Source organism: Chelonoidis abingdonii, chromosome 17 (assembly GCF_003597395.2).
Source record: "Chelonoidis abingdonii isolate Lonesome George chromosome 17, CheloAbing_2.0, whole genome shotgun sequence".
Taxonomy (NCBI): domain Eukaryota; kingdom Metazoa; phylum Chordata; order Testudines; family Testudinidae; genus Chelonoidis; species Chelonoidis abingdonii.
In genome coordinates, this window is record NC_133785.1 from 22,643,764 (window position 1) to 22,657,230 (window position 13,467).

A 13,467-nucleotide genomic window follows, 5' to 3' on the forward strand; every position below is an offset into this window, starting at 1 on the left:
AGCTAGGCCCTCATCCCCTCTTGCACTCCAGCCCCAAGCCAGCCTAGTGAAAATAAGCAAGTGACTGAGGGTGGGAAGAGCAAGTGACAGAGGGAGAGGGGAATGGCGTGAGTGGAGGATGAGGCCTTGGAGAAGGAGCAGGGCCTCAGAGGAGGGGCTGGACAAGGGTGTTTGGTTCTGTGCAAGTAGAAAGTTGCTAACCCTATTAGAGAGGCTAGTGGATGCTGGCCAAAGTCTAGAAATATTTGGAGCTGAAGTTTTGGTTCATCTGATTTTAAAGATGTTTTTAGCCAGATGTGAACTTCCAATAGTTTTGAGGCTGTTTCAGTTGAGATTTTGGCCTATCTCAAAGAGTATGGCTGGGCCGTGTTAATTCATGCTAACTCTAACCCACTAGTGCTGTTCTCTCAAAGACACTGAGATAATGAGAACAGGGCAGCAAAACAAACAGTTTAGAGCTTGCCCACATGTGAAGTTGTTCCTGATTAACTGTTCTATGGTTCAGCTAAACAGGAACAAGGCATTTTTATTGCAGACTCAGTGTTCACACCACACCTGGAGTTAATCAGGAACAACTCCCTGTCCTAGGATTGCCACCTGTCTGGTTTTTGGCTTCTGTGTCTGGGTAACATAGTAGGCAAGCCCTTAATCTGGGTAAAGGGACAGCTGCCTGGTCCACTTGAAAGGAGAAATGGGAAATCTAGCAGGACATGCTATTTGGCCCCCTGGGAAGTTTTGCATCATTGAAGGGATGTTTTAGGAATTAGATCCCCCCTCCCTTTGTCTCATTAACTTCATATTGGAGAGTGAATACTCCCCACAGGCTAGAGAACTGGAGCTAGAGGGGCTAAGCCTGCCTGGGGGCGGCACTGCGGTGGGCAGCAGCACAGGGCCTGAGAGGCGGCAGTGGGTAAGGAAGCCAAGCCCGCAGGGGTGAGTGAGCGAGATGCGCGGGGAGCTGGGCCTGAGCGGCAGGCGGAACCTTTGCGTGACGGGAAGAAGAGCCTGGGGCTTGTGTTCCCGACCGGGGCATCTTCATCGCCGGACCGGGAGTTGCCACGTCTGAGACCCGCCGGCAGCAGCCGTAGGAAACTGGTCCGCCGCTGCCGCCATGGTAAGGTTCCCGCGAGCGGCTGATTTCCACCGGGGAGGGAGACAGGGTCCCAGGGCTCGGAGGGTTGGGACTCTCCCCGCATCTGCGCGCGGCGGCAGATCCATCCCGGGCCCTCTGCCTGTCCCCCCCCCCCCGGGCTTCCCACGGGTCGGGCCCTTCTCGCCGCATCCCAGGAGGGGGTCCCCCCCCCCAAGACTAGTGGCGGCGGGGAGGGTGTGTGTGTGTCTCACCGCATTCACCCTGGGCCGAAGTGAGGGCGGGCCCCTCACTTCCTCGTCTGTCGTAGGCTCGCGAGCTCCCACCTGCAGACCCCTGGCCGGGTGATGTGTCCATGCCCCAACAGCCCCTTGCTCCAGTTCAGTAGTTCCCCAGCCCCCTTACGGCCCTGTGCTCCTGTTTACCCTGTTGTGTGATTGGTAGCAAATAAAAAAAAATCGAGGGAGTAGACTGTAGGATAGAGAAGATAAAATAAATCTTTTATTTGAAGAGGAAGCAGAAGCGTAGCCGCAGCGGCTGCTGCCTTTGGCTGTTCCACAATCTGCAGTGCCTCCTTAGAAGATACATAAGCTTTAACAGCCATAGTGGGCTTTGTCTTTGACATGTGATAGATGTCTGTTATATACCTAAGGCTTGATCTGCATTACCAAGTTGTGTTGATATAACCATGTCACTCAGGGGTGTAGAAAATCCACATCTCTGAGGGATTGTCTACATTGCACAGTTGTCGCCAAAATTTGTCTTTCGCGGGTACGTAAAAAAGCTCCCCCCTGGGAAAGACACAAGTTTTGCCGATGCAAGCAGCAATGTGAATGCAGCTTCGTTCGGGGGAGCGCTCTCCTGCCAACAAAGCTTATGCTGCTCACGGGGCTGGAAATATTTTGTCGGCAAAAGTGCGTTCACACATGCTGACTTTTAGCTATAAGGCTGTGTTGACACATCCTTGTCGCTAAAAGCTGCATAGTCTAGACAAGCCCTGAGTGACGTAGTCATACTGACCTAATCCCCTGTGTAGATAGCCCTATGCCGACAGAAGAGCTTCTTCCATTGACATAGCTACTGCCTTTCACTTAGGTGGATTAACTACGCCAACAATAGCAGCTTGCCTGTTGGCATAGTCATGTCTTCACTGAAACGCTACAACTGCACTGATGCAGCACTGTAAGTGTAGACATGCCCTTATATAGCATTTTACACTCCAGGGATGTTTGGTATCATTAACCCTGTTTCACAGACTGGAGAACTGTATTTTAAGGTGACGTACAGAGAGGTGAAGTGACTTATTTGTGCCCTGTTTGTCTGAACTGGAGTGAAAACTCTGGATCTTCTGCCCCTTATTTTAGCTGATACCTAGTGGTATTGTTGCCTTCTTACAAAGGGGCTTTTAGCAAGATGCAAAATAGATGCAAAAAGGCTGACCCTGCCAACCAAACAGGACTCCCTGGTATTCTGAAGTGAGCAGTGCCAGGTGAATGAAGTCAGAATGTGGGGAAGTCCTGCATTCTGAATGTCTGGTGAGGGTATCCTCTTGTCTTTCATCCCCAAAAAGTTTACTAGGGGGACTGAACAGTTCGGGGATTGATGGGTAGAATCCTTTACTTCTGCATTGCTACATCATGTCCAGTCTGGCTAAGGAGCTGAAATCACTAGGAGCTGATGGCTGTACAGGCCCTGGCTGTGAAATGAGTTTGGTTTCCAAACTCTTGGCACTGTGATACACTTGTTGACAGCCTCAGCAAAGACTAGATCAAGCTGTCTTTCCCCCTCTAGACGTGGTTTGTCCAGGACAGAGGCAAAAATATTGGTAGGGTAATGTGGGGAAGCTTGACTTGCCAGAGCCTGGGCTTTATCGCTCTCATTAACAAAAGAGAGGACTTCATTATCGAGGGAGAGCCGAGTCAGTGCTAAATTCACACTTACAAAAACCCAGAGCAAAGCATGCCTATTTATACTTTCTGCGCCTTAACTACAACATTTGCAAAGATAAACTAAGACTGACTTGAGGCAAAGTTCTTACTGAATGGAAATGGGTTGTATCCTTAGTGAAGTATAGGTGAAAACATCTTACCTAGGTATTTTAATATAAAATCACCCTGGTTCAACTAGGTTAGTTTGTCTCCAAGTTGGCAGTTGCACTAAATGTAAATTATTTTTCCCCCCAGGTGTCAGTAATTAACACTGTGGACACCTCTCATGAGGACATGATTGTAAGTATTTTATTTTTTTAAATAAAAGCTGAGGATTTTTCTTCAGTAAAGCAAAACTGTTTTGGTTTTTTCTAAGTGTAGTAGTGGGGAAAATGCTGCTCCCAGTTACCTGTGCAATCCCAGTGACTTCAATGAGGTTATCTTTATGGCACTTCTTAGTGACAGCTTGAGTGAGTGAGTAGTACACACTGGGAGGTAAGGGGATGTGTTACAACTTTGGCTGGAAGAAAGCAAAAGACAGTCTGGAAAACTGTTAAACCTGTTTCATATGTTGATAACTAGAAGTGGAGCTGGTTGAGAGGAAGGAGAGACAATTCAGAGCTCTCATTGTGATGTCTGAGACTTACTGCTGAGAAAAACAACAACCCTAAGAATGTAGGCCAGAGTTTCTCAAACAGGGGTCATTGCTTCTGTAGGGAAAGCCCCTGGTGGGCTGGGCCGGTTTACCTGCCTGGTCCACAGGTCTGGCTGATGGCGGTTCCAGGCCAATGAGAGTTGCTGGAAGTGGTGGCCAGTAAGTCCCTTGGCCAGCGCCACTTCCAGCAGCTCTCATTGGCCCGGAGCAGCGATCCGTGGCCAGTGGGAGCTGTGATCGGACGGACCTGCGAATGGGGCAGGTAAACACCTGGCCCGCCACGGGCTTTCCCTGCAGAAGCAGTGAACCCTGTTTGAGAAACCCTGATGTAGGCTGTTGCTTAGAGAACTCAGAAGAATGAAATTGAGGAAGATTAATGTGTGCATGTATACTTGGATAAGGAATATAATAGCACTTTAGAACATGAGTCTTCTACCCAAAAGATTAGGGCCTTCTCTCAATAATTCTGCACTTCTTTGGTGCTTTATATGGAAGGATCTCAAAATGACTTACAAACATTGATTAATGCAGCCTCTGAGTACACACGTGAGGTAGGTCAGGTTTTTTTTATTTTACAAAGCGAAGGTGAAATAAAATTAAGTAACTTGCCCAGGGCTACAGAGACAGTGGTAGAGATTGGAATCCCAGAGTACCAACTTCCTGTCTCTTGCTCTAACTACTAGACACTACTACTTTTTCCTGTAGTGGAGTGATATACCCAAGTCAGAGAGAAGTGTAAAATACTTTTAATATCTGTATTTTAATAGCTAACTCTTGTGTTTAGCGCAAGAAAATATCTCTGGGGAATGAAATGATTTATGTGAACAAGATAACTTATAAGCTCTCTAACCTTTTTATCCTACTGCTCTAATTTGGTAAACAGTTCACAATTGTTACAGCTACTGTTAAACATAAAATCCATAATATTTATTAATGCAGCAGGAGTATGCAGATATTAATGGGAATCTCCATTATCTTCCAGCATGATGCTCAGATGGATTATTATGGTACTCGATTAGCAACCTGCTCTTCTGACAGATCTGTAAAAATCTTTGATGTAAGGAATGGAGGGCAGATCCTCATAGCTGACCTGAGAGGGTGAGTAAGTGAAATGAAAAAGAATCTCATGTAACTTATCAATGGATTATTGGCCTGGCATTGCTTGGTGGGATGATATTGGAATTATTATTTATGCAGAATATTATCAGGACACTAATGAACCATAAATTCCTTTATTAAATCAAAAGACCAAATAGTATTCATACAATTGCTCCAAACATGCCTAAAAAGTGTAAATAATAAGCAGCTTACCACATCCAAATAGTAACAGAACGTTTATAAGCGTTTGATCAAAATTTTTACAAATGGGCTAAACCTGGTGGGACTTAAACACATTATTGGTTGGCTCCAGCATAGTCAGGCAGGTATTAGTAATGAACCCTTTGAGTATACTTTTTGTACCCTTTAACAAATAAGAGGTGTCATCGCCAATTACTGACTTCAGCTAAAAACCAGTTTGAGACAGGTCACCCTTATTACCAGTCTTAATCCAGCTAAGATTTACAGCCTTTCCTCTCTACCTCTTTCCCCTCCTTTTTGCAATTTTTTTGTTCTGTTTTCTCCTTTGCACCTGGGTTCACACAGGCCCTATTTTTTGAAATAACATGGCATGTGGGGTGAGAAGATCTGTGTTGGCTTTTTAAGACAGATTCTGTTTGTCTTATTGCAGTCAATCCTATCAGACATCCTCTGCACTTCATTGCTTCTGGCCTTTCTTTCAAGCTCTTTCTTTTACTTGCTAGTTAGGCCTTTCTTTACAACACATTTCTTTAACCAATCTTAAGCTAACTTTAATTTTCTAATTTTATATTTATTCTACAGGTGAGGTTTTTTTTAAAAAAATGTGCATAATTCATACCTGCACTATAAATTCCTCCTGGGAAGTAGTTACTCTGGCTGTCTGTCTTTAATACAAAGAAAGTTTACTGCAAGTGGAGAAAGCAAGAAAGTTAAAAATAACTTGAAACCTTGACATCTCTGGTATTCTAGAAATAAATATGCGCTCTTAGTAGCTACTGTGTGAAATGAATATTTGGGTTTTTATCTTAACCAATGCATCCAAGTTGCACCCTTCAGTGCTCTCCCGCTTTCATCTTGCCACTGCAGAGGTATCTGGTGGTCATTACTTATGAAAAAAAATTTGCTTTGCAATTTGCTGTGAAACAGGTAAGATTGAAGGGAGTTTCTCCCCTTCAAATGCCATGCTTTCCTTATCTCTCCCAACTAATGTTGTTTGTTGTAGCCATGAAGGTCCTGTGTGGCAGGTTGCCTGGGCTCACCCCATGTATGGAAATATTCTGGCCTCATGTTCCTACGACAGGAAAGTTATTGTCTGGAAGGAAGAAAATGGCACTTGGGAAAAGACATATGAGTACACTGGGCATGACTCCTCGGGTATGTGGAGTGTTCTAACCGTGTAAATGGGCAGAGGGGATCAAGTGGTATCTTAATTTAATCTTTTTGTTCACCTGTCATATAACAATGTGTATGTTCTTTGACGATGTTGGAAGGTGATGGGGGTTTAAAATTTTAACATTTTTATTAAATAAGAGGGGTGGAGGGGAAAGGACCATTTCATAAAATACCATCAAACTGTCAGAGAGAAGAGTTGTACAATATAGTACTTCCTTCCCTATGTGGCCAATCTCTGGCTTGATAGTTCATTATATATAGCATGAACATCATACGAATGGCATTGTATGCTGTGTGAGATGTCAGGCAACAATGGATCCCTAACTGAACAAGCTTACAGGCAGCTCATGCTAGATGGGTATAATACAGCACGCTACAAACAGAATGGTACATGGTCACTATAGCAAGAATGCATTCAGAAGAGGTGGGGTTGGTTTACAGTGCTGTTTTTTATAGAGGCTGTTCTGTGACAGTGGCAGGCCTTTCTGGAACATCGGTCTCCCTTTTTTTAAAAAACCTCCAAGACTGGGGGTTGCTGTGTTCAGCTTCCTCAGGAAGAGTGGAAAAAATATAGGTGCCCCATCTTGCTGCTTCATGCGTTGTCAGTTTAGTTAGAGTAATGACTGCAGTATCGGGTCTTTGTTGCGTACCTCTCTGGGCCAACTGAGCTGCTATTGGATAACATGAGGTACTTGCTTCTTAAGCTGAGCCTGACTTGAAGCCTACACTAAGGTTTAAGATTCCAGCTCATTAACAGAATATGACTGTAGACTTACAAAAACTACAAATAATGCTTTTTGTGGTGTTGGCGGCGGTTTGGGCCGAAGAGGTCTCTATGCACACATCCATCGCTTCCCTCAAGGGATCCTTACATGAAATTTGTGGCAAGGGGTCACACTAGTTGTTGTGTGCTGTTCAGAATCTCTCAAGTACTCTTGTCTGCCAATGCTGAACACACAATCTCTGCATCACTCCCATTCCTGGTAGGAAGGAACAGGGTTTTGGAATCTGAAGACCATAATTAAGCACAGTAGTATGCTGTGCTCCCATTAAGTACTCACCTGGCACAAACAAATATGGGTTAAAGCAAAATAGCTGTTCTGTTTTCCTCTGAATCTGATGTTGATGCCTAAAACGCAGCTCCTGGATCTGTTCTGGGGTCTCAGCTGTCATAGAAGAAACTCAGGCTTTTAAACTATTCTTTAAAAATCCCTGCAGCATTTTTATCTTCAATAAGGACCCTTAAGCTGATTAAAAAAGTAACTTACTTCTTAGTGCCTTACCCTTGGCTTCCAAAGTGTCATACCAGTCAGTCACCTGATAGTAAACCAATCTTCCATATGTTTCTGACAGTGAATTCCGTCTGCTGGGCACCACATGACTATGGCTTGATCCTGGCCTGCGGGAGCTCTGATGGGGCCATTTCATTGTTGAGCTACACGGGCGATGGGCAGTGGGAAATCAAAAAGATCAGCAATGCACATACTGTAAGTGTATTTCTATAGCTCCATGAACATGCATGTTGCTCTATAGGCACACTATTGCTGCGCCAAAGGGCTTACAGTCTAAGTCAAGACCGAGAACAGCAAAGTGACTCACACTTGGTGAGGAGAGGAGGTTTCCCAAGATGAAACATGGTGGAGTCTTTGTTAAGAGTAAAATATATGCGGGAAGCTATCGTACATTGTGAACAGTAAAATAAAATGGAAATGAGATATGATTGGAGTGTCAGCTCTGCCCAGTGACTTCAAATGTTGCCTTTAACAGTAGTCATTCAAAGCTGCAGCACTGTTTTACCTTAGTAAAAACAGACATCGGTTCATCTAGCCACTTGCATGTGAAAGGTGTAGTTTTGTCCACTAAACCTCCCGTGTGCGCGCCCCTGGCCATTCCTAGCCTTTTCAGGAACTGTTGTGTTGAGATTAGACTGTACCTGGTCTACTTGCTCATCAGATTTTAATACAGCATTGTGTAGGAAACTTGGATTCAGAAGTCATCCCTGGATGCCTGCTCCCCTGGAGCAGTATGGAAGGTAGAGATGATATCTCTTGTAACTCCAGCATCTTTAATTTTAAAGGGTAAAAAATTTAACAGTAAATTCTCTTCTTGCACAGATTGGCTGTAATGCTGTTAGCTGGGCCCCTGCAGTTGTACCAGGAAGCCTTATTGACCAGCCGTCTGGCCAAAAACCAAATTACATCAAAAGATTTGCATCGGGTGGCTGTGACAACCTCATCAAGATTTGGAAGTAAGTATCCCCACTGTCTGAATTAGAGACTTTGTTTCTTTCCTCTTCCTGTAAAAGGGAACAGTTTCTTTGCTGATCCCCCAAATATGCCGTTGACGGTATCTCAATATTTTAAGCAATTCCATATTGTCTTCCATGCTTTAAAAGCTTTTCTCTTAACAGTTCCATAACTTTTTTGCATCCTATTGCATTATTATGGTGGTCAATACTCAACACAATCCTGCTTCAGTTTATATAGTGAGAAGCAGATGTACTTTGAACTTATTTTTCACTGGCTGTGTCCGAAGTTGTTGGAATATAATTCCAACTCTGTTGAGCCAAGAGGTGAACAGACCATGGAAACTGAATGCTCTTTTTGTCCCTAGAGCAACTGTCCCTTCAAGTCAGGCCTGTGTTACACTGAGGGGGAGAAGAAAGGGATGTTTATGTTGCCAGCATTACGGATAAATCAGACACCCTCTCAGGAGTACTGAATGCATAATAAAATTCCACCTTCCAAAATGGGAGATGGAAGGCAGAAGCAGAGAAGTTGGGGATGTTGCTGCTGCTCCTTTCCTTGCATGAATATGTCTTACAATCCCTTCAGAGAGGAAGATGCCCAGTGGAAGGAAGAACAGAAGCTGGAGGCTCACAGTGACTGGGTCCGAGATGTAGCCTGGGCTCCCTCCATAGGTTTGCCAACAAGTACCATTGCCAGCTGTTCACAGGTAAGATTCTCATCTGTGAGAAACATGCTGGCTCTGACAAAGCCACCCACTTCAAGATTGCTGTGCTGTATGAATGGTAATCAAGTGGGAGAGAGTATAGCTTTTTCATCTCTAACCAGTCGTCATGCCAATCCATTGTTCTAGAATGTTGTGCCCCATCTGTACTTAGCTGTCATAGGTTTCCACTACTTCCCTTAAGAAATATTTACAGAGTTTGAGCTCAGATGCTTAACAGACATATTTGACAAGAATGAAGGAGTAGATCAATGCAGCTAAGACAACCATTTGATAGAGTAAGGAAAAAGGGGGTACAGGAGTTCCATCAGGAAGTGTTGTTCTAAGCTGAAAAGCTCTTAATGACTTGGGATCAAACTTGCCCATTTCACAAATAAAAATATTTTTCGCCAAATTGTTAGCCCTGCAGACAACCTGAGATTTGAGGGTCCAGTCCTCCTTTCAGGTTCCTATATCCTCAGCAGTAATAAAGATTTTCCAAATGGTATTTATTGAACAGTTCCATTGCTGCATGTGCCAGAGAAAAACCAGCTTGCTTTGTAAAACTGGCAGAATAAAAAGTAACAAGAATGTATTTATGGCAGAAAATTCAGCTGATGTGACCCAGAATGCTCAGAGAGCAGATCTTTTGAGGAGGATTATGTCAATAGCTACTTTTCTGACCCAAACAGCACTTTAATGTTTCTGCATTTTTCATTTAGACCTCTTAAAAAAAACAAGCCTGTCCAGAACTGTTGTCGTCATGGTGTTTTTTAAACAAATGCACATAAAGTGACTTTTTCCAGATTGTTATAGCTGCTTTTTGAAGTGAGCAGAGTGCAGCTATAAAGCCCAGATAATCTTGTTTCAGTATTGCGATGTAGCACCATTGGTTCTACAAACTTGTTTTGCTTTTTCCCAGGATGGCAGAGTGTTCATCTGGACATGCGACGATGCCTCTGGAAATTCATGGTCACCAAAATTGCTGCACAAGTTCATTGATGTAGTCTGGCATGTTAGCTGGTCTATTACTGCAAACATTCTTGCTGTGTCAGGAGGAGACAATAAAGTGAGTGCTGTGGCTTGAGCTTTGCGTGTGGCTCTTAGTAGAGCTAACTGATGGAGCACAATGCTAACCTAAGCTCTGAACTGTTAGGTGCTTTATCCAAATTTTCAGTTGGGCTATATCAAGAAAATGACTTCTGGTGTAGTCTCCAGTCCAGCATTAAGGGCTCTCTTCATTCTTGTCTTTAGTGGATGTACAGGCCAGTCCTCTCAACAACATACTTTAAAGCCAGTTTGAAAATAAGATTCTCTTTCATTCAGTGAAAGAGTTAAACACCTGATTTTTAAAACACTAGAGAGCTAAATTTTTTGGAGTACACTTCTACCCTGATATAACCTAAATTCGGATATAACGCGGTAAAGCAGTGCTTGGGGAGTGGGGCTGCGCACTCTGGTGGATCAAAGCAAGTTCGATATAACGTGGTTTCACCTATAGTGCAGTAAGATTTTTTTTTTTGGCTCCCGAGGACAGCGTTATATCGGTATAGAGGTGTATTTTGAAAAATACAGTCCTTCCAGTATACATTCGCTTTGAGTAGGGGTATAGTTTAGAATTTATTCTGGAGGGAATTGCACTGTCCAGATTGTGCTGGTCAGTTAACCAGCTACCCTGACCTAAATGAGATGATCAGCAGTAGCATCACACAGAGAGGACCAGCTTGATCTGGGAATTCAGTCTCTTGTATTAGGTTTCATTTTTCACATTACCAGTCATGTGAATCTAAGTGAGGTGTTAAGTCTTTCTTCTGATCTTGGAACCTTCTTATCCTAAGTATTCTATTGCTACCTATTTATTGTACATTACCTTTCCTGTTCTCTTCATCAGAAAGGCCAAACTCCTGTTCAACAACTTAGCACTGCAGTTTGTCAATCCTTTCTGGGGGTATGGAAATGCAGCATCCTGTGGGATGCAGTATAATTAGAATTGAGGTCTAGTATTGTTTGATGGCAGGTGGAATAAGACTTCAGTTAGTGTCTTTTGTAGGATATTAACATACCATCCCTTCCTTGTGCCATTATAACTGTCAGAACTTATGAATTAGGATGTCAGTCCCTGTCTGGGTTGAGAGCATTATGAAGAACCTTTATTATTAGGCGCAATCATGTGGCTAATTAAGGAGCCATATCAAGAGGTGCCCGGACTCAGCAATATGCAGAGGAGTTTTTAAAAAGTGTATGAAAGGAACAGTGGTGGGGAAAGACCATGTGGTGTACAGTGAACTCCAAAAGACAGGAATGGAAGAATACTGGTATTTTACTAAGGCTAATACTTCTCCTTCTTGATCTGTTTTCAGGTCACTTTGTGGAAGGAATCAGACGGACTATGGGTGTGCATCAGCGACGTCAATAAGGGCCAAGGAGCAGTGTCTGCTATTACAGAGGGTCAGCAGAATGAACAGTGACAGATGGATTTAATAACACTCTAGTTGCAATGCAAGGAGATTAATCACTTTAAATGATTCATATGACCCTTCTAGATATAGGAAAATCTGAATACCCTCTAACCATTTATGGTAAAAGCTACACACACAGTATTGATGATCAGCCTTAATTTCAGTTTTCTGAAATTGAAGATGAACTGTATAGCAAAATACTGTGTCCTGTGCTGTTCCTTTCTGATATGTATTCAGAACCTCCCTTCCTCTGCATGAGCAGGGTCTGACTTGCTCTTTTGGCTGGAAGACTTTGGCTGACTAAACTGAGGACATGACAGATAAGTCCTGAAACTTGAGCTGTGGCTCTCCTGGTGAAAAGGAGCCTCTGACCAAGGCCCAATATCCCTTTCTTCAGAGGAGGGCTGGGAGAGCTTTTGGCTTGAGCTGTGCTCTCACCACTCAAGTACTGTAAAGACTTGCCTGAGTCCTTCACCAAAAGAGAATCAGATCCTGATCTCTAGTGAAAACAACTTGGGGGTAAGATGAAGGACAGCACAGAGACTACCTTCATATGCAAAGGAGCAGTGAAGTGTACAAAGGTATTGCCTGACAAGTTGCCTTTAAATTAGGTTAAACTCTTATTTAAAAATTTCCCAAATCTTCAAAGCTATTAATTTTAAACTATTTCTTTTTTAGACGCTTTTGTGTATTGTACCTCAGGTGTTTTTTTGGTTTAAATAAAAATGGAATAAAGTCCTATGGGTTACAACCCTGGTGTTCTGTGTTAACTTGAGAAATAATATGTAGCTCTCATATTCGGCAAATCTCCATGCTCTTTACAAAGGTCAGTAGTAGTATCACCATTTTATAAATAGGGAAATAGAGGTACAAGGAGGGGAAGTGACCTGCCCAAGGTCACCCAGCAGGCCAGTGGCAGAACCAGAAATAGAACCCAGCTCTCCTGAGTCAGAGTGCTCTTTTGACTAGGCCACACAGCCTTTCTTTTGCAGTGGTTTTACCATGAGTGTCTATCCAGCATCCAGTTAGCCATTCCCCACTACTATCCCTCCCTTTCACTGCCAAAAAAAACTCAGATTTGTGACCAGCAGTAACATCAGGAGGCTGGTGGAGACCCTTCCTCACGTGCCTGAGGGCAGGGCCGGTGCAACCAGTTAGGCGAACTAGGCGGTTGCCTAGGGTGCCAAGATTTGGGGGCACCAAAAAGTGGTGCCACCCAAACATTTTTTTAAATGGTTGCAGCTGCTGCTGCTGGAGGGGCTGAACTGCCAGCAGCTGCCTGCCGCTGGCAGCCCAAGGTGTCCCCCGGGTCAGGGCGCCGCCACCGCAGCCTGGCAGCCCAGGGCGTTGCGTCCCGTCCCGTCCCTCCCCCCCGGGTCAGGGAGCTGCCGCCGCGACCCAGCAGCCCAGGGCACCCCTCTCCCAGGGTCAGGGAGCTGTGAGACCCACGCGCGGGGCGGCGAAAGGTCCTGGCGCCTAGGGCACCAGAAACCCTAGCGCCGGTCCTGCCCGAGGGCATATGCTGTACTGTTCTTAATAACTGGAGGACTGAGGCAGTTTTAATGAAACCTTGAGCAAGGAAATAGAATAAAACTTGTTCTCCTGGCGCTCTCTAGTTCAGCTATCAGCACTGGGTGTCTCGCCCTGCTAGTATTATCTTCTCTGGTCTTCACTTGATGTAATGTGGGTTTTCAGGGGAGAAAGCAGTAAGAAGAAAACTAAAGCTTGCTCACCTGGCTGTGGTTAAAGCCCTAACCACTAGCTGACTTTCATGGAGTGAAATATTTTACCACCACACAAGTTTCATTTATGGATATTTTCAGATGAAAGTTGAGAGCAGTTTTCATACCCTTTTTCCCTCAGCAAGAGGTGCTGCACTGGGTCTTTGAGCTGTATTTCTGCTTACAGCAGCCA

General features: G+C 44.2%; 1 protein-coding gene across 2 annotated transcripts; it reads left to right on the top strand.

Annotated features, from left to right (window-relative positions):
- The first annotated feature begins 1,001 nt into the window (after positions 1-1,001).
- Positions 1,002-12,304, top strand: SEC13 (SEC13 homolog, nuclear pore and COPII coat complex component). Of its 2 annotated transcripts, XM_032784242.2 has the most exons (9): positions 1,002-1,114; positions 3,274-3,318; positions 4,656-4,771; positions 5,976-6,127; positions 7,499-7,632; positions 8,260-8,393; positions 8,980-9,100; positions 10,017-10,163; positions 11,455-12,304. In XM_032784242.2, exons 1-9 carry the CDS (start codon positions 1,112-1,114, stop codon positions 11,560-11,562), a joined length of 960 nt encoding a protein of 319 aa, XP_032640133.1. In that variant the 5' UTR covers positions 1,002-1,111; the 3' UTR covers positions 11,563-12,304. The 2 variants fall into 2 exon arrangements, with proteins under 2 accessions (XP_032640133.1, XP_032640134.1); XM_032784243.2 differs by lacking the exon at positions 3,274-3,318 and having other exon boundaries at positions 1,047-1,114.
- The last annotated feature ends 1,163 nt before the right edge of the window (positions 12,305-13,467 follow it).

Coding starts and splice junctions, on each gene's coding strand:
- SEC13 (XM_032784242.2), top strand. Junction 3,319..4,655: donor CCTCTCATGAGGACATGATT/GTAAGTATTTTA, acceptor ATTATCTTCCAG/CATGATGCTCAGATGGATTA. Junction 6,128..7,498: donor CACTGGGCATGACTCCTCGG/GTATGTGGAGTG, acceptor TGTTTCTGACAG/TGAATTCCGTCTGCTGGGCA.